Here is a 20679-nt window from a genome sequence, read left to right on the forward strand (position 1 = left end):
TTATTGAAAATATTGTTTTTGTTAAGAAAGTTGTAAAAAAGATGCTTTCATCTGTAGGGAAATGAAATAAGAGTTTAACATTTTTGTATGTGCATTTTGATTTGAGATGGCTGATGGTCTAATTGCTATTGAACAGCAAAACAAATTATTTTAATATTTGTTTTTAATCTAAAAATTCAAATTCAGTTTAACCAATAAAAAATTAATCGATTAATGATATGGATAAAATTCATGTTTTACAGAATAATGAGAGAAACTTTTTTTTGTGTGTATGTTTCTTAAATAATAAAATAAATTAAATGTAATTTCACAAATCACAAAATGATATATAAGCAAATTTTATTTATAATTCTATTTTTTATTTAATTTATTTGCTGGACACATGTCAATGAAAATGTAAATAGTCATATTTTGAATTAGCATATTTTATAGAATTAGTGTTAAACATAAGGGAATTTAAATTTTGAATAAAAGTACATTAGACTATAGCAATATGTTTTGGAAATGTTGCAGGGTAAACTGGAGAATAAGATTTTACAGTAAATGTTTGTCATTTTTTTTGCAGTGATACATCATTCTTAAAGTCCCATTTAAGGAAAAAAAAAAAAAAAAAAAAAAAAAAAGCTGTTGTAAAATTTATAAAATTCTTGTTCACGATGTATGTAAAAGAAAGAAATTTTGACAATTGCAAGAGATGCATGACAACTTGAATATTTGGCAATATGTGAATTTTTTTTTTTGTGTTAATTTCAACGAAAGGAAGCTGAATATCATTTAATTTTTAAAAAAAGCATTAGCTTCTTTCAGGAGCAAAGGTGTTAGGAACTTCAACCGTTTTCATAGGTATATCAGATGGGTAACATTTAAAATTTTTCTTCGTATTTTCAAAATTTAGAAGGTTAAATGCCTCTCATTATAAAGGAAATAGTTCATGGTAATTCGTGGGATATAAGTTTGTGTTACTAGATATTCATCAGTTATGTAAACTTGTCCCTTTTTATATTTTTCATTTATTAAGTAATTAAGCATTTATGAATATATACAAGATGTTTTGCTAACATTACTTTTTCAGTTCTATGCTATAAAGAAAAACAGGGTTAATTGGAAGTGAACTTCACTTCAAGCTTGTTGAATGGCCTATGAGCAACTAATTATCTGAAACAGTAAAACATCAATAATTTATATCCTAATTCGTAATTTTTTTCATAAATCATTGTTTCAATGGTTTCTTTCTCTCTGGTTGGATGGATTTTCATAGTTTTATCCCGAGAATAAAGTAAATTTGAACTGATATTCTTTAGAATATCCTCCACTAATGCATTCTTTTCTCTTAGTAAATAATTATTGAGCATTTTGCAATAATTTATAAATTAACCTAATGTAGTGAGATTGTATAGTGGACACTTGAAACATGCGAAGGAAAAAAAACAAAACATAATTCTTGAAAAGAGGAGTGTAATTATAGTTAGATTGGTAACAAAAATTGTAAATTCTGAATAAAAAATAAAATCATAGTTGAAGCATTAATTGAAGTTATAAATTTTGGTGCATGTAGATAGATATTTTTAAAAATTACGTTTGCCCTTTCTTATTGAAGTTTTCTTCGATAATTTTAGCATATGAAAAATTAATTAAAAAATATTAGGCCACAGCATTTTTTAGTTATAGAAGATTTATCACCCTTTTTTCGTATATCAAATTCATATTCTTTATGGGAAATTTCAGTGCTTTTATTTAGTTAAATCTTTTTGCATTTATCAAATTCTGTTAGTTTTAATCAATGGTTCTGCTCAAATCCTCCATATTCATCTATTTGTACCCAGTTTATATTGTAAATTTCTTTATTTTTTTCCTCAGTGGGTTTACTTCTGCTTCAAGGCTTCATTTCACTGTCTTTCTGTATTTAAACAGGGTGCTTTTTTAGAATAACTTTGCTTTACACTGAAATGCATTAAATCTGATTTGATTGGCATAAAAACTAAATAAAATTTGAATTTTTGCTCATATTAAAGACAGAGTTAGCTGTAATTATTTAAGACTGGAATCAAAGATATAAACCAGCCCTACCCCCTCAGAAAGGAATCTATATGCTGTGTATTAGATAGCGTGATATTTCAGTATCTCCTTTTTTCATATTCCGACTTGTATTGTTCTAATTTGAAAATCTTTGATGTACTTCTGAGTTGTGATTTACTCTTAAAAGTATTTGTGTTTTTTAAATTACCTGAAAAAATATTGTGTAATGCACATTTATACTATATTTGAGTCTGGTTTCTAGGCATGTTCTGAATGGTTAACAAAAAGTATACTATACAGGCAGGAAAAAGTAAAGCAGCAACTATAAAAAATGAACTTTTGGCAAATTTATGCTAATCTTGCTAAAATTTTTTTCTAGTGTATTTTAAATGCATGTATGGAAACAGTATTACAGATTTTTTAAACTATAATTTTGTCGTAAAAAGGAATGAATAAAAATTCATAATAGCTACGAAAAGTTACACTGTCATTTTTTCTCTCTCATTTATATATAGTACATATATGTGGTCACATTTTTGAAGGAATTAATTATGAAACAAGTACCATTGCAGTTTTTCAATAAATTATTAACATTTTAGCTTTTGGATGAAGATCACACAGGACGCTCCTATCGCACAATTGATTGCAGTGATGCAGCAGCTAAAGAAACATTAGCAGTGGATCCAAATGGGAGTATTATTTGGACTAGTGAGAGTGATATGCCAGAAGGATTAGCCGAGCACACTGATGAAGAAAAGATCATTACTAAAGGGTTTGGTTCTAAGTTAAAGAAGGTGTTTGCTCCTATTTTATCAGCTCTGAAACTGATAGCAAGGGGAAGCTATGTGGCTACATTAATTGTCATGATGGTAATATTTTTTTTATTAATTAATGCTCAATTTTATTCTTTTCTTTATTTATATACTATGTCTTTTTGAAATTGAAAGTATTGCATTAACTTAACACATTGGCTGTGGCGCGGATATTCATTGTTCTTTTCGTGTGGTGGCACTTGAATTAGCGATTCATTTCATGGGGCGACGTAGCCCCAAATTATACGGTTCAATTCTTGCGCAGTGAACCACCAATACCGGTGATGCATACTTGTCTGTTTCACGGCATGATCCACCGGTGGGTCATGCTTGATTATTCCTCGGGTCGGCATAACTCACCAATGGGTATGCTTGTATATAAAAAAATATGTAGTACAAAATTTTATTTTAATTATTCAACAGTATACATTAACATTTCAACATTATAATCAAACATTCAATACAAAACAAATAACTTAAAATTTAACTTATAAATTAAATATAATTATTAATAAGCATCAACATGTATAAAAAAGGGGGGAAGAGTGAGAGATTAGCAATTTTATTAATAGTCCACTTAGTGTGTGCTGCTTGGTTTATTGCACACATGCATACAAAAGCTGTAAATGAATAAGAATATTTTCTCAAGGTTGCTACTCTTAATATCTTGAAATAATAAATTATTGTTATTTTTTCAAATATAATCTTAAGCTATTATTATCATTAATATTAAGTGTGAAAATTATGTATTATATAGCTAGTAAATTTGTTTACAAGTGTTTGAAATAATTTTTTGTTAATGTTCTTAACAGTTCATGTTGGAACATCTGTAACATAAATATGTTTTACATTTTAGACTTGGAGCATAACATATCACAGCTGGTTAACATTTGTTCTTCTTCTCTGGTCATGCATTCTTTGGATGTGTCCCAATTCTCGATATGCTTGCTTGCGATCATCTCCTGCTCTAGTAGTATATGCCGAAGCACTTTTACTTTTACAATATATTTTTGGGCTCAATTTGAATGATGATGAACTGCCCACTTTCAGCAAAAATGTAGCACAAATTGGCTTAGTAAAGTATGGAGACTTGACTTATCAACCTCTTGCAATCAAGGTTAGTTTTTTTGTTTTTAATAATATTTTTTCATTTTTTGATTGTGTTAATAATAGGGTTCTTATGCTTGTTAAACTTTGTTTTAAAGTGTAGATTAAGTTATGATAGGGAAGTGAATTAAATAAATAAATTGAATTACTGTAATTGTATAAAAATGAAATATTTCTTTATTAATAATTAATTTTTTATGAGGGTGGGGTAATACCAGGTTACCAGTATTTTGTTCTATTGAGAAAAATTTTTCTTAATTATTTCGGTCTAATTTATGCTTGGATGACATTTTGGTACATAAAGCCAGTGTTTCTTATATCTAGTTCTCTTCTCCTTTGAGACATGTCCACCTGTTAACAATAATAGACTTTGTTTGCTACTAGATTCACTTTTAAAAGAGTGCATTTTCTTCACAAATGGAAAAAGAAATAATATTCTGGATTGGCCTTTTGAAAGAATTTAGGAATAAAGTTCTAGGGGATATCATTATTTGATAGGTCATCCTGCTGTTTCAGTTTGGAGGACAGAAGAAAACATGGCTTTCATATCAAACTGTGAATACAATGGCAGTTACATTGGCAATCTTGGTTAAGGTTAACATTAATCTTGGTCTCTTATTATAAAAAATTATATATCTCTTTCACTGACTATAAAGAGATAAAAGTCATCATTTCTGTTTTTTGGTGGTGCATTTCATACTCTATTTTCATGCTTTTATAGTATTTATTTATTTTACATATTCTAATACTGTTGTTAGTAATCACTCAGCTACTGTTGCTTGTAATTGGTTTCTGTTTAGATTGTTTTAATGGTTAGAAATTTATCAGGAAAATGTAAGTATTACTAATGCTGGGAAATTTTCAAAGTGTGCAGGAAATAGATAATTAGAAATGAACGAATATCTTCATTCTGTGATAGACATGTAGTGTATTCATAGGTGATGCATAGAAATAAATTACTCAGAAAATATATTGAAGTCTATTTATATTATAAAAGTTCTTAGGAAAAAATATTTCTATGGGAGTTTTATAGAAGAGTTGTTAATATAAGAAGAGAAATATTATCTGTAAAAATGCTAAACTGCATTTACTGTGCATATCTTCCTTTTCTATGAGACTTGAACATTTTGAAGCTGAACTTCATTTATTATGCACCCCTCTGTATGTTTAAAATGTGTAAATGTTTACAATTATATATTGCATTATTAACTATTAGTTGCTTATAATATATTTTTTCTTTTTATAGATGTTATATACTGTTATGTTTTGGATCACAATGCGGCAGTATTTTGAAGAAAGGCAACAGTCAAATCAAAGAGATATTGCTGAAGGTTTGATGCTGGAACCTTTTAACATTTCTTATAACACTGCCAATCCTGCCTGTCCTAGGCCATGTATGTTTATTAGTCTGGATACCATCATAAACCTATCACCTTTTCCTTTTTAACTGAGTTCATAGTAGCTTAGATGAACTGCTTCTAAAGTATATAAACTTTTCTTTTTGGTCTTGTCTTTACTTGTGCTGTAAATATTCAGATATTTCTAGATTTAATGCTTATCTTATTTTAAACGGAAGGGAAATATGTATATATAAATATATTAAAATGGGATAAAAGAGTTTTGATGGAGCTTTTGTTATTTTTATAGTTAATGCATAGAATGTTTTTATAAATTCATTCAGTTTTGACCAATATTAAATTTATGAGAAGGTCAGAAATGCAGAAAATAAAATTTGTTAAAACAAAATATTTAACAAAATCTTAAGATCAAACTTGTATGGAGATATATTTCCCTTATAAATTTCAGTCTTTCTGAAAAAATTGATGATATTAATTCTAGAAAAAATCGTGATATAATTTCTTTGCAGTAAAAGTACTGCATTTCCTCCCAAAAAATTGGTATTCAAATTCGATGGTGTCCTAATTACCCACAGACTAATATAAATATACTTGTGCATATAAAAGCTGTTGAATTTGCTTAAATTACCCCCATTTTATTTCAAATGCTGTGATTTGATATTCTGCTGCATCACTGCAATGTTGTAAATGTTTAAATGTGCACTTTTGTTTGTATTTATTCACATTTGTTCAAATTGAATTTACTATTGCTGTTCCTTAAGAGTCTGCTATTACATTTGTTATCTTTATGTGTTTATCGTGTATGTGTGCATGTATAAATGATATTGCCTAGCAGTCCCAAGTATCATTAAAGGACTGTTAAAATGTGTATACACATTTTAAGTTATAAAGAGAGAAAATAATTGCAGTCCAGAATACTACATCCTTGTACTAAAACATAGTACTACAAGTATTCAGCAGTATTATCAGTTGGCTATTTGGTAGTGAAAATAGAGAAGCTGTGCAAATTGTATTATAGGAAGGAGGATGATATTGTATTTTTATTAAGTAAAAAAAAAAAAACCTCATGAGTGATATAGTGTTAAGTTAGAGAAGAAATTCCAATACCATTAAGTTTAAATTGGATGTATTGAATTACCTGAAGTATTTACAGACAGGGCAGTCAAAAAGTATTTTCTCTCTTCACCAATTAGGAAAATGCATTAAGAATTTAATATAGTATAAAGCAAGAAGTTATGTTGGAGAGGTAGGAAAGCAAACATGCAAAATCTTGATAATTTTTATAATATATGGTTAATTAAAGTGTCTGCCAAGGATTTCTACAAAAATGGTGAAAATTGGAAGGATTTGAAGACATTCCAACTGATATTGGTTTGAAGGACTTTATTGGCTAATATAGATTGATAAATATATATATATATATCTCTTTCTATATTGATAGATAGAGATATACTATGTAGAATTTTGAAACTAAAATGAACCCCCCCCCAAAAAAGTGCTTAAAAAATTTTGAGAATTTTTTTAATTTGAATTAAAGTAAATGAATTTTTTTATTGCTGAAATATGGAATTTTGGATATTCTCTGAACTCAATAAATTTGAAAAGAAAAACTATAATGAGTAAAAATTAAGGTTATTAAGAAGAATGAGGCTTCATAGAATGATGCTATCCTGATGGAACAAAACTTATCATCAATGTTCAGTTACTCGAATGAGCATTTTTTATTGCTTAAGGTGACAAATTCTTTTCTGGTTTCTTGCTTTCTTTTCTAATATGAAGTTTTGCTTATTTTTGCTCATGCAAAATATTCTGTGAAAATTGCATGCAATACTTGTTAGACAAAATCAATATGATCTTTTAAACATTTCAAAATGAAGTTTCTTTGTCTGAGTGAACTTTCTCTTACCTTTGAATATGGTTGTTAGTTTGCTCTTGTATCACAAATTAAATGTAAGCTTTCGTTATGTGGAGGCATTGATTCCCTCACAGAAAAGACATTGCTGTAAATGCACTCGCAGCATGAAAACTCTTTTAACACGATCAATTTGAGCACTGAGTTACAATCTAAAGGGCTGCAGTCTCAAGCATGATATTAAATAGAACAGCCACAAAGGACACTGATCTTGAATAATGCCATCTAAGGGCATCTACTGGCAAACATTGGTATTAAAAACTAAATTGCATAAACCAAGAGATGAATGGTTCTTGACACCAAATATAGATTAACTCTTAAAACTGTACTTCTTCATTTTTACAACTGAATCTAACCACAGATATGTAACCTGCATAAACTTAAAAAACAACAACAACAAATTCTGTTTAAACTGATTTCTACCTGAGAAGATTTTTAAAGAAGTAAAACGTTAAGGTGCTAGTAGTCATTGCCACTGGTTATGTGGCATATCTATTGAAATGATTGGAATAAATTACCCTGGAATTTTTTAGAGGCACCACATATGTGGATCAGAGCTCGTTCATTCAAGCTTTCATTATACCTTTATGTGGGAAAAGCAGATGATTTATCTGATTTCAGCAAGATGATATTATTATAGTGACATAAGAGTGTGTAAAAAAACAGAGATGCACATGTTTAGTTCTATACATGCAGTAGTTAATTTATGTCAAAGAATAGTATGAGACAAAAGATACATTAAAGCCATTAACAAAATGAAGGCCACACTTGTATCACTGATGCCAGAAATCAGTACAATCTTTCTTATTTTGTGCTCAGTGTAAAGCAATGATCCTGTTTTTTGCAATTTCCACCTAGCAGTAGACCATCACGATTATAGTTATAACCATTTAAATATTAGTTCAGCTGTTTGGATTGAATATTATAATATATGGGGTTGCATTAATAAAAATATTAACTGAGACAAAATATGAAACTGTTTTTCATGCAATGAAATTATTTTCAGCATAAATATGAAAGCTGAGTGGCTTTTTTTTTATAAAAATATAACAAGATTTATTTTGATGAAATTAACTCGCTCTCTTTTTGTTCACTGTATTGAATAAAAATTATTTTGTAATTATTTGCATTAGATTAGTGTAGTCATATGGGATAAACCCTAAAAGCTAAATATATGCTTCTTTGAAATCTAATAATATATTTTTGGAAATTATTTTCCACATTTTTCTAAATTTCTTTTCATCACTACAGAGGCTGTTTGCACATTTTTTAGATGATTTTGCTTCGCTATAAGAAAAGGCGCCAGCTTGGAAACATTTTTTTTAACTGCAACTATATTTTTGAAAATGTAAATTATTGTCTGTTATTTGACAATTTGGTTTTCACGCAAAATGGCGCTTTTAAAGAAGCATTGGATGGAAGTATATGTTTGAGCTCTTTTTAAGAAAATTATTCGTATTTAGTTATTAACCCTCTGAGTAACTCAGATTTTTGGATCTGTCATGAAGCCCTGTATTTATTCAGTGTTTATTAGCTAAATTTATATAATTACTTATTTTAGGCTCTATTTTCATAAATTTCTATTCATTAAGATTACATTTGCATTATTAAAGAAAGCAAAATATCTTAAGTTATAAGTGAATATGTATCAAGTGATGAAAAATCTCATTACCGGATAAAGCCGGTCATACCACTCAGAAAGTTAAAAAATGCTGTGAAAGGCCATGATTTTTTGGTATCTAAAGCAGCGACAGCTAATAATATTGTCAATAAAAAAGGAAAAAACATCAAAGTGTGGCTTCAAGGAGAAAAATTGTTCAAAATACATATCCAAGGAAAAACAGAATGTTTTGAATGTTGCAAAGGTAAAAACTTTAATGTTAAAAGAAAATCTACAGAGTCAAAGGAAAGTTGTTTAATCATTAAAGTGTTCAGTATCAACTGTAAACAAAGTGATTAATGCTGATTTGAATCTTAAAAAGGTGAAAAAACATAATGTGCATCGTCTTTCTCCATGAAATATCGACGAAAGCAGAACATGCTGTAGAGTTCTCTATGAGGACCAATTATTCAGACAAAAATGGAAAAAATATTATCACAATAGATAAATCTTGGATATATTTAAATGTCTGCAATAAAATGAGATACATTTATTATTATAAAAAAAAAATCTTAGAACATGGTTCAAAGAACCTGTAGAAAGTTTTCCAAAGGGATTTATGATTTTTGCTTGTTTTTGATGTAACGATAAATAAAAATAAAAAGACAGACAGGAAACTGGTAAGGTTAACACCACATATTATCAGGAATATATTTTACACTCAATTTTCAAATATGAAATAACTTCTCTTTACCCAGTATGATCAATCAGTAGAACTGCATCAAGACAAAGCAAGCAGTCACACATCAAAATCCACTCTTAATTTCCTGAAAAAAGTGGAATAACAAGCAGGTATTAAGGCCCTACCTTTCACTCATATCCCTACTAAATACAACCCTCCTTGGACTTTGGAAAGCTGTTCAAGAGCAATGGGCTAAATTACATCTTCTGCTACTAAAAAAAGCTGTATTTTCTTGGAAATTATGGTGTAGAAAGATAGTGAAGAATAAGGGTTATCAAATGGAACATTTAAAATGCAAAGGTAAAATACTTCTGTAAATACAATGAAAATAGTCTAAACAATGTGTGAACAGCCTTAGTATTAACATCATTTTATTCTGGAAGGTTGTAGTAAATTGGAGCATGATTTTTCAAACTGAGATTGAAACAAGACAGCTTACGAGATATCAGTATAATTTGTTCAGTTAATGTGCAATGATATCCGTGTTCTACTTTTGAGTTTCCATTCAGTCCTGACTTATGGAAATTTAAATTTTGAATTCATCCTTGCTCATATGTGAATCATTGTAATTCTTTTGTTTAAAATTACTTGTCTTTATAATTGCATCAGTTTTTATATTATATTTTTGTTTTGAGTTTTTTTTCTGCAAAGAGTTTGCATGTGCAACAGAAAGAATATAGGTTTAATATAATGTAATGAAAAATTCAAAATAAGACATTTCAAAATTCACAATAATGGTAATTTAAAAAATAGAGGGTACTATACTTTTCTTTAAAATAAGAATTAAATAGAAATTTTATACCTTCTCTGGACCTGTATTGTTTGCTTTGCATTCTTTTCTGTAAACTGTTTTGTGTTATTTAATGCTATAAATTAATGATGTATATAATTTTTCTTATTCAATGACATAGTTTCAGTGAGTGAATTTCATTTCTATGTATGATCTAAAGAATCACTTAAATATAAGTTTAGTTTAATTAATAATTTAAATGTCTTTTTCAGACATCTGAGTAATTTGTATTGGTTGCAGTTTCATAACACTATGGTTCATGTTTTAAACTAGTTAAATTAACATATTTAGAAGATTTATTTGAATTTTTGAAATTATTAATTTATGCTGTTTATGGTTAATGTTCTTAATTTAAAAAGTACATTTGTCTTGTTGGAATCAGAAGTTTTCATGGAAATTTATTGTTTTATGGAAACGTTAAGCTGTATTTTGATACTTTTTTTTTAACATATCTAACATATTTTCATCACTTTATCAAACAAAATCGGTCGTAAAGATTACAGATAAGACAGTACAAAGTCCGTAATCCGGACGTCCATTATCCGGAATGATCTATAATCCGGACCTTAAGGCCACAAACTTACGCATGCATGTGCGTAAAGCGTTTATGCATGCGCACATTCGATAGAAAGTGACAGAGAGGCTATTGAAAACAAAAAAAATTTCGATTGACAAATTAGTCGGTATTCTTGACACAGCAATTACAGCTTGAACAGTGGAACTTTGTAACTGAACAAGAAATTATGTATGTTTATAGAATTAAAGAGAAAGTATTAGCACAAAAAACGAAGCAACTTAAACAACTTGCATTGAAAGAAATGTTTAATAAGGTAAACAAATAAATATTAAGCTTTTTTTTTTTGTAAATTTTGATACCCTTTAGATCATAATTGCTCTTTATCTCATAAATTATGGTTTCATATTTTTAATTGTATAATTTCTGCATGCCATCTTACCAGATTTAAATTGATGATCTATAATCCGGAAAACCCATTAATCCGGAATCTCCGAAGTCCCGACGAGTCCGGATTACGGACTTTGTACTGTATATCATTCTCTTTAAGAATTTTGTATGGAACATATGTTTAAAATTTTAATTTTTATGAAATAATTTGTGACTTACTTTATATTTTTTTCAGCCATAAAGAGACATTTTAGTATTGTTCCCTCTACAACGTCTCCTAATCCTTATATTCGTCTTATTGCTGAAACAGTTTCTAATTTATTAACTAAATATTGGATATGGGTTGTAGCAACTATGCTGATGGTTATCTCACTTGGTGGACAAGTAGTTGTCGTCTATCGCATAGTTTATATGTTTCTGTTTTTATTCTTTATTCTAATGTTTCAAGTAAGTCTTATGCCTTTATTACTTATCAATATTTTTATTATTAAAATTTGTAATTAATTAATTTATTTATTTTAGTTATATAAAAAATTATTTTTGGTTAAAAACTGAAATTTATAATTATTTTTAAAACATTTCTCAGACTGTAAATTGTGCCAAAATCTTTTTATACATCATACATTAGTAAAATGAGTAAAATAATTTTTTTTTATTTTGTATAATTTTGTTGCACGTGCCTATATGTTAAAAAATTTAAACAAAATTGGAATTATTTCATATGTTGGTATAATGCCTCTCTTGTTGTATATGACAATGCCTTATATATGGTTTGGAATTTTGATTATCAGATCATGTTTAAAACATTTCCTAATAATGCTGTCTTTGCATACTAGCAGACAAAACTTGTTCTTTGGATGTAATGTCAGTCTTCTGTAATAAATGTGATTTCATTTCCTGATCACATTTGCTCTCCTAAAATCTTTTTCAAGGTTTCAAATGAATTGCTGTCACAAATAATATATATATGTATGGAATTTAGAGGAAAAGGATGCTTAAATATATATTATAATCTGCTTATACTGGCAACTGGTTTGTGAGTGTATAAAAGTAGGAATTGTTGGGCAGGAACTCTTTATTCTTTTGAGCTTACTGATGTGTTGTTGTTAAAGTTAGTATTATTTTCTTTATTTCTTTTATTCTTAGAAAATTGCATCAGTACTCTTTATTTATCATATCATTCTGCTATTAGAAATTAATGCAAATAAAGCCTTTCCAGTGGCAAAAGACTAATCAAAAGGAGCAAGACTGAGACTTTGTTCCTTCTCACTGGTTAATTTTTTATGTGGCGCATGTAATGCCATACTGTTCATAATGGAATATGCTATTATGGGATTTTAAGAGAAACTTTTGTCCATTAAATGCAAAATGTTATAGTCTCGACATTCTTTCTTTTGTAATAATCAAGATAAGCAGAACAAACTGTATAGCTTTTGCTTTATTTTTGATCATTTCCCATGATCTTTTGGTTTTGACATTGCATTATTTTTCAGAATTAAAAGTATTCATGAACTTTTTTGTGGTTATCAACAGGCTCAGCTCACATTGCAGTTATGCATCACAGTGGGCACATACAAACATTGCTCACATTACAAGTTTCTGACTAAATGATAACAAACTAGTGTCACTCAGATTTTTGCCCCAGTGCACACAGATGAAGTGGGTTCATTGTTCGAAAGAATCCAGTGCTTTTTATTGTAAAAAATGTGTTGAACTTGCAAATTAGTTAATTTTACTTGGTATAGGTGGTGGCAGGAGTATTAATTTTTTGCATGATAAGGGTGAATTTGGTGGGTTTTTTTCAGAAAATTTTATTGCTATGTTTAGAATACACATTATAGTTAGAAATGGCATGAAAAAGAAAGCTAAAGCATTTTATTTTGAATAAGAAATCTGTTTTAGATAACGAAAATCTTTTATAAGATAGCGAAAAGGATTTGGATTCAGATACAGATATTTGTTTTGAAAGTTTGAAAAGTGATACAAGTGGAGAAGATTTTAGTTGTGCAAAATTCTGCATTATGTATCATTCCATGTTTCAGTGTCTACCACACACAAAACTGTTTTTAGGTATATAAATAAATAAATAAATATATTCATTAAAGTTTTGATTATTTTAATATTACATGCCTTATTCATTTGTAAATTATCTCATACATCTTTGTACCTTTTAAAAATTCAGTACTAAAGCATTATTATTGACAGATGAATAACATGAAAATACAATGGCAAATAACAAAATATGGTTTTTATTAAATTTGTTATTTGTTATAGCATGATAAAATATTTTTATTATTTTCTTAAGAATCGGTATAAATTTTATTTTTCTATAAAGATGCCTGAATATTTCCCTTTCAAAAAGGTGCCTCTTTTTCTCACTCAGAGATAGTCACATTTAACAAAGCATCTAGGGAGAAAATAAGTGCCACTTGTTTCCACCGCAATTGATAAATATTGTGCATATTTGGAAAGAAAGAATTGCTTAATACCGAAAGGTTAACACGTTTCTTTATGCTCTGGATATCAATAAGTATTGCAGGAAATTTGCACACTGTCAAGAATAATGTTCAAAAATATATAATATTGGCAAAGAGGCTACAATGTGTGATTGTGCTGCCACTTTTTTGTCAGTTTAAGCACAAAAATCAAAATTTTCAAGTCATATTTGATTAATTCTCATAGTTACTTTCATTAGAGCAGTTTAAAAAAATTATTTCTTTTCTGTTAATTTTTTTAATCTTATTTCTAAATATTTATAATCATATACAAATTTTATTGACAGTTTTCATATCAATTTTGGAGACGAATCATGTATGGCTTCTGGTTGACAGTTATTGTATTTTCTATGCTTGTTCTCATTCTTATTTACACATATCAGTTTGAAGACTTTGATAATTATTGGGAAAAGTATCTTCATGTGCCTAAAAGTTTGTAAGTTAAATTTTCTTTATACTTGAGAAATGTGCTTATGCATAGTGACATTACTAATTATATTTTTACTTAATGAAAAACATTTTTTGACCTTTAAAAAATTTTTTTTCTAACAAATTTTAGGAGTCTTTATTATTATTGATTAGTTTCATGTGATGTATATGAAAAAGCCTAAATTCATACAATAGCAGCTCCATTAATGAATTGTACCTTATCTAGCCCCCTGGTTTACCACAACATGTTACAGTATAGAATCAGTAATTTGTTGAAACCAAATGACAGAAATGCTTCTTACGAATCCTGCAGTATGTGCCATTATTGGATTATATTGGAATGGGGGTGGATATGTCTGTTCACAAGAAGTTTTCAATGCATTCCAGAAATGATTTAAAGATTCAGATGAAACGACTGCAAGAGTTATTTAATTGTAGGAAAATTGTTCTTTAACCCTCTGAGTGCCAGCTTTATCTAGTCATGAGATTTTGTTTGTAATTTGTTATATATTGGCTTATAATTTCAGATATTTTTCTTTCTTTCTTTCATTAATAATATAAATGCCATTTCCCCATCAGGAAACTCAATAAATTTTGCAAATCCATTTGCTTATAACACACTTGTAACTGTGTGAACTGGTGGATGGTGATCATCCTGTTAAGTGTAGTATTTTTGTACCACTAAATTGATCTTTTTCTGACAATTATGCTGTTAAATTGTTGCAAATTATGTGTTATTACTTTATATCTGATGCCAGATTCAGACTTATAATAACCATATACACTCTTTTGCAAAAATTCAAAGCACCATATATGTGTATAGCTCATACACAGATAATAAAATGATTAAAAAGTCAAGGTCATAATACCTGTTCATGGCTGACAATCACCCATTGAGTGTTAAAATTAGTATTTGGTCAAATCTTCCCTGGTGGCAATGCATGCTTGAATTCGTCGAGCAAAGAGTGGTAGAGGTTCCTAATGTCATTCTGTCTTACATTCTGCCAGGCATTCATCAGTTGTTGCTCCAGATTTGCGATATTTTGTGGTGCCCAAATCTGGCAGTCTACTATGTCCCAGACATGCTCGATTGGTGAAAGGTCTGGTGTCCTTGCTGGTCAAAGAAGAGTATCAACCGTACGGAGACAGTCCAGAGATATGTGAGCGGTATGTGGCCTGGCATTATCTTGTTGGAAAATGGCCCAAGGATGACATGCCATGAAGGGTAACTCAGAAGGCGGCCACAAGATGGTGTCAACATATCCTTGAGCTATTAAAGATATACGGAGGATGATTAAAGATGACCTGCTGTCATAAGAAATAGTGCCCTATACCATCACACCAGGGGGTATGGCAGTATGCCTTTGTAAAACAAAAGCTGATTGGGACCACTGGCCCCTGTTCTCTCCAGACACGAACACGGTGGTCATCTTCTTCAAAAGTGAAGCGTGATTCTCGCTGAACACTATATGATGCCAGTCTGATGGCAGCCATGATGATGGGCTATGACACCACTCCAGATAACTCTGCCGATGTTGTGGGGTCAAAGGCAAACGTCTTAACAGCCTCTGTAAGCATAATCCCGCCTTAGACAAGCATCATGAGATGGTGGACGGTACCACGGGAGGTATACACATGCTATAGTGTGTTGAATAGTCGACAATGACACCGTTGGGGCGGTTCGGGCCTGGCGAATGATCATCTTATCTTGCCTCGCATTTGTGCTCCTTGGCCTTCCAGAGCCTTCATTTCGTCTGCAATTTCCTTGTAGCAACCATTGCTGCCAAATCTTTGCACAGCAGTGTCTGTACACTGCAGGTGGTGACCTACTCCTTGTTATGACCACCCAGCTTCACGCAGCCCTTCAATGCGACCACGTTTGAAGTCGTTTAGTTGTCTGTAAGGCCTTTGATATCATCGTAATGGCATTTTTAGTTGCTTCTTTATGGAATTACAATGGCAGCAACAAAAAAAGGTGAATTTTCCGCCTCTGTTACTGACTTTATACTTTGCGAATTGCATTCTAGAAATGTGCGCTATGATCGCAATTCCTGTTCATTTGTCTTGAAATTGCATTGTTGATTAAGATGATCATTTGCATGTTTGATTAAGATGATTTTGGCATACCAAATTTCATCATATTCGCAAAAGTCCTTCTTGATGCTTCGGTTTTTCTTGCAAAAGAGTGCAATTATAGCAATAAAGGTAGAGTGAAACAAATGATCTGAAAGAATATCCTCAGATCTCACATCAATTAGCATTGACTCCAAACTAAAGGGCCTAGTTCCTGTCTTATGAGTATGCCTCAGATTGTCACAGAAGCTGAATCAGCCTGGGACTTGGAGATATGGAAGTTTCATGCATTGTAGCCAATCCATGAATAATTACCTGTCACACTAGCCAACATGAACTGCATCCATTAAATGGTATCTGGATGGCTTGTGGGTTGGTTTCTGCATGTGAGTGGGACATTCACCAGGTACTCACGGTACACTTATAACACTGGACACATGACAAAACTGAGTTCATCAACAGTTTCTGAAACAGCATCCACTTTTAGCACCAAAAATTATACCAAATTTGAATTTAGGAGGTTTTCAGTTTATGCATGTTGAATCAAGCAAAAATTGCTGCTTGATGTTTAGGATACTATTTCTGAATTTGTCTTTCAAAACATTATTATTGTATTATGCTGCAGTTCTTCTTTTGCTGATCATTTCATGACTTTTAGACTTTCACAAATAAGTGAAAAAATATAGATTTATCACAAAACTTCTTTTATAAGGGGTGTTCAAATAAAAAGGTACGAAATAACACTATGGATATTGAAGTCTTTATTCACAAGTAATCACCAGGGGCCTGAGCAGAATTATCCCACTGTTTCATAAGCTGAAGGATTCCCTCTTCTGTCACTTTTCACCACGTCCTCCACCTTGTTAATGAGTTCAGCCATGATTACCATGTTTGCATGGCATTTACTGGTCTTGGGTTATCACTAAAACACTCCACACCTTCATGAAAACTGGCACTCCACTTTCTGACTAACCTGTCAGATACACAATCTCCCTGTGTGTGACCACCATCGGCAGTTAATATTAGCCAGTTTAAACTCTTCCACAGTCAGAAATTGGATAACACCTTGCTGCTCCTCAACCATCGAATTTGTCACTTCCGCACCAATTGGATGGAACACACAATTGCCTGCTTCTCTCTTGTGTGATGTACGGGTGCCTGCACATGCACACCACCATGCGGGACACTACATTCACATCCTTAGGTGTCCCACTACATTATGCCTAAGCAACATATTCAGATTTCAACCGGTTTATTAATTTACGATGATGTTTTGTACCTTTTCATTTGAGCAACCCTTATACCTTGCCTTACAATAGTTGTCAATCCACTACAGAAGAACAGAACTGAAACTGTGTTAGAATAGTTGCATTTAAAAGAATATATTAACTAAGAGTGCTGTCAAAAAATATTTGCGAGTGATTAATTTAATACTCAAAGAGATATTTATACTGGAAATTATTAGCATTAAAATCTTCACATCACTTCTATCAATTTCCAAATAATGTTATGTTGCAAAGGGCTCACATTTCAGCACTTAATTTATTAATACAATATTGACAGATTTTATAAATATGAGAAATGGTGATTTTTCTCTGTAGACAATGTCACTTTTGTTTGTTTACTGTATTTTTGTGTAAATTTTATAAGGTGAATTTATATTACCCTCTTCCCCTCCCAAAAAAGACTTAAGGTATTTGAATTTGCAAATAAATTACTGTAAATATAATATAGAACAAAACTCTTCTATATAACTGATAATACTTGGGATAGTGTTACAGTGATATGAATCAATTTATTCTTGTAAAGTTTTGAAATTGTGCACATTCTTACAAAACTTAACATTTAAGCACATATCTATCCAATATGTTTATCTTTGGTTAATAAATTACTGAGGTATTATTCAGTTATATTTCAGTAATTTATATCAGTTAACAAATATAACTGCCGTACAATAAAGAAATTTCATATCCTACATGTTTATACTAGAGTGAAATACTGTGATATTTATATTCTATAATAATTTGTTGTAAACAAGTGTTCAGTTAAGTTTTTGATGCTGTAAAGTATAACTTTTTACTTAAGGGAATTTTTATATTTTTCTATATTTTGGAAATTAAACTTTGATTTGTTTTATTAAACTTAAGTTTACTTTCTGATTAAATGAAACAAATTAAAAGTAATCCATTTCTTCTTAGAATTTATGAATTCTTTAATTATATCTAAGAGATTGTTTTGCTTTAATCCTTGAATCCTGGTTTTATGGACAATTTTTAAGCAAATATAAATTTAATTTAGTTGCTAAGGACTGACATTAAAATTCATGGAATTGAGATTAATCATTTAATTAAGAATAATTAAGTTTAATTAAGAGATACTGAAGTAAACACATAAATGTGAAATTAAACACAATAATTATGTACATTAATATTAATGTCAGAGCAAAGTGAATAAAGGAAAGATATTTCATAAACAGGATGTATAATAATAAAATTTTTAGAAATTCACTTCGTGAAATAAGCTATTGTTTTAAAAAAAAGTCTCTTTAATAAAAAATTACTCTATCCAAATTTCAATATCAGCGTTTTGGAATGTGTTACTTATTTCATTTCATACTATTATTCCATAAATATAAAAATTTTCTGTGTGTCTAGAAAATTGTCTACAAACATAATTTATTACATTATTTGATTTTTTATATTTCCTTGTTGTCAGCATAAAATCCATTTGCATTATAATCATGTTATATCCTGAAATTTAACAAAATCAGTGTTGATAGGTATGTAGTTCATTTGTGCAGTTTGGGAAAGTACCCTCCTGTGCAGTCCTTGAAGAGAGAATTTTTGCTTGTATTTGAATAAGGTGATGCATAGTTTAGAGATAACTGCTGAAGGTCTGTTTCAGGAATTCCCAACTTTTTTGTACCTTGGAGTACATTATAAAATATTGCTGGCGTTGTAGGCGCATTTATTCTTTCAAGGTAAATTTATAGATTAACGTAGTTAATAATATACATAATATACCAAAAAACGTAGTCCAAACATATAATTTAAGTTAAAAGAATTTGTGCTATCATCCTTATGTAAGATAAATAATTACTGAATAGTACAGACAAAAGTGTACAAATTCTTTGATTTACAATTTGTTGGTATAAAATTTTGTAATAAAAATGCAATTTGTTAAATCAGTGTGACATTTGCAATTACATTTCATAGGTTATAGCTCCATAATTGGGAGAGTAAGATGATATTCCTGCTTGTAAGCAATCATCAGGATCTTCATCTGTACATCGAAATTTTGTACTTTGGTTTTATAATATTCAATGTTAAAAATAATGGTATTTGACATTTTAAAATTTTTAACAAATAATGAGGTCAAAATGACAAATTGCGTGGGACCTGAGGATCATACCTTCAGAAACTGGAACAAATCTGATCAAACTGTATCATGTCTGGTAAGCCCATTTAAAACTATAAATATATAATATTTTTTAAGCAGATACACGTATATAGCTCTAATTAATATCTAAATGTAAAAAAATTACATAGCACTTTTTTTATCATGGTTGCACAGCAGCAGACACATTTAAAAGCACTGGTGAGAACACTGATGGCAGTGTGTTGAGGATCCCTGCTTAAGGAAAAGTCTTTAAGAAACTCAGAAATGGAAAATATTCTGAATTTATCATTAAATTAGACTAAAACATTAGTCAAATTGATGGCAATTCAAAGTTAAATAAAATCTTTTTTTTTGGGGGGGGGGACAAAAATTTTAATTTTTTGGGGAAAAATGTTAAATCAGGATGTAATTGTTTTAATGTTATATGGTAATTAATTAAATATGGTAACATGTATATTTATGATTGCAGGCAGCGAGATTTGGGATTAGAGTTATATGATTCTGATACTGGAACTTTATTTCTTAAATTGCTGACACCAACATTTTTCCTAATTATTACAATAATTCAGTTGCATTACTTCCATAAAGATTTCCTTCTCATAAGTGATATTAACTACAGGTGAGAATTCCTATGTATATTTAATTTTTGAACTGTGTATGTTATTATATTAACAAGAGTTTAATTACATTATTCATTTATTTCATTTTTAGAGAGATCAGTCTAATAGTCTTATTGCCCTTTGTTTGTAAAGACGTATATTTTAAGAATTTTATGTTTTTATTGCTCTTAATTTATGTATTTTATTATTTTTAATTATTTTTAAGTAAACACTATGTATTTTCAGTTTTAAAGAGTCAAATGCATTTGTTAATAGCAAAGACTAAATAATGAATTTATTGTGTAACTAAGAAGCAATAAGTGAACATGAAAAGTTTGAATTTTATTTTTAGTTTCCTATTATTATTTCTTGTTATTATTATGAGCAGTAACTTAACTTTCATGTGTAGTTTCAGAATTGTTAGTTGATTAAAAATGTTTTTA

At 29.7% G+C, this 20679-nt stretch overlaps 1 protein-coding gene across 11 annotated transcripts in view; it reads left to right on the top strand.

Moving 5' to 3' along the window:
- Positions 1 to 20679, top strand: part of Piezo (piezo type mechanosensitive ion channel component) — a 260388-nt gene that overhangs the window by 114294 nt on the left and 125415 nt on the right. For 10 of the 11 annotated variants that reach the window (XM_085806866.1, XM_085806868.1, XM_085806872.1 and 7 more), the window contains 6 exons: positions 2616 to 2885; positions 3685 to 3945; positions 5182 to 5329; positions 11477 to 11688; positions 14024 to 14172; positions 20107 to 20256. In XM_085806866.1, the coding sequence (XP_085662992.1) occupies positions 2616 to 2885; positions 3685 to 3945; positions 5182 to 5329; positions 11477 to 11688; positions 14024 to 14172; positions 20107 to 20256 (1190 nt within the window). The remainder of the gene's footprint in view (positions 1 to 2615; positions 2886 to 3684; positions 3946 to 5181; positions 5330 to 11476; positions 11689 to 14023; positions 14173 to 20106; positions 20257 to 20679) is intronic. The other variant, XM_085806871.1, reaches the window with a different exon arrangement.

The sequence above is a fragment of the Stegodyphus dumicola genome, chromosome 12 (genome assembly GCF_044657685.1).
Source record: "Stegodyphus dumicola isolate Sdum_Otavi_A_Nest chromosome 12, ASM4465768v1".
NCBI lineage: Eukaryota > Metazoa > Arthropoda > Arachnida > Araneae > Eresidae > Stegodyphus > Stegodyphus dumicola.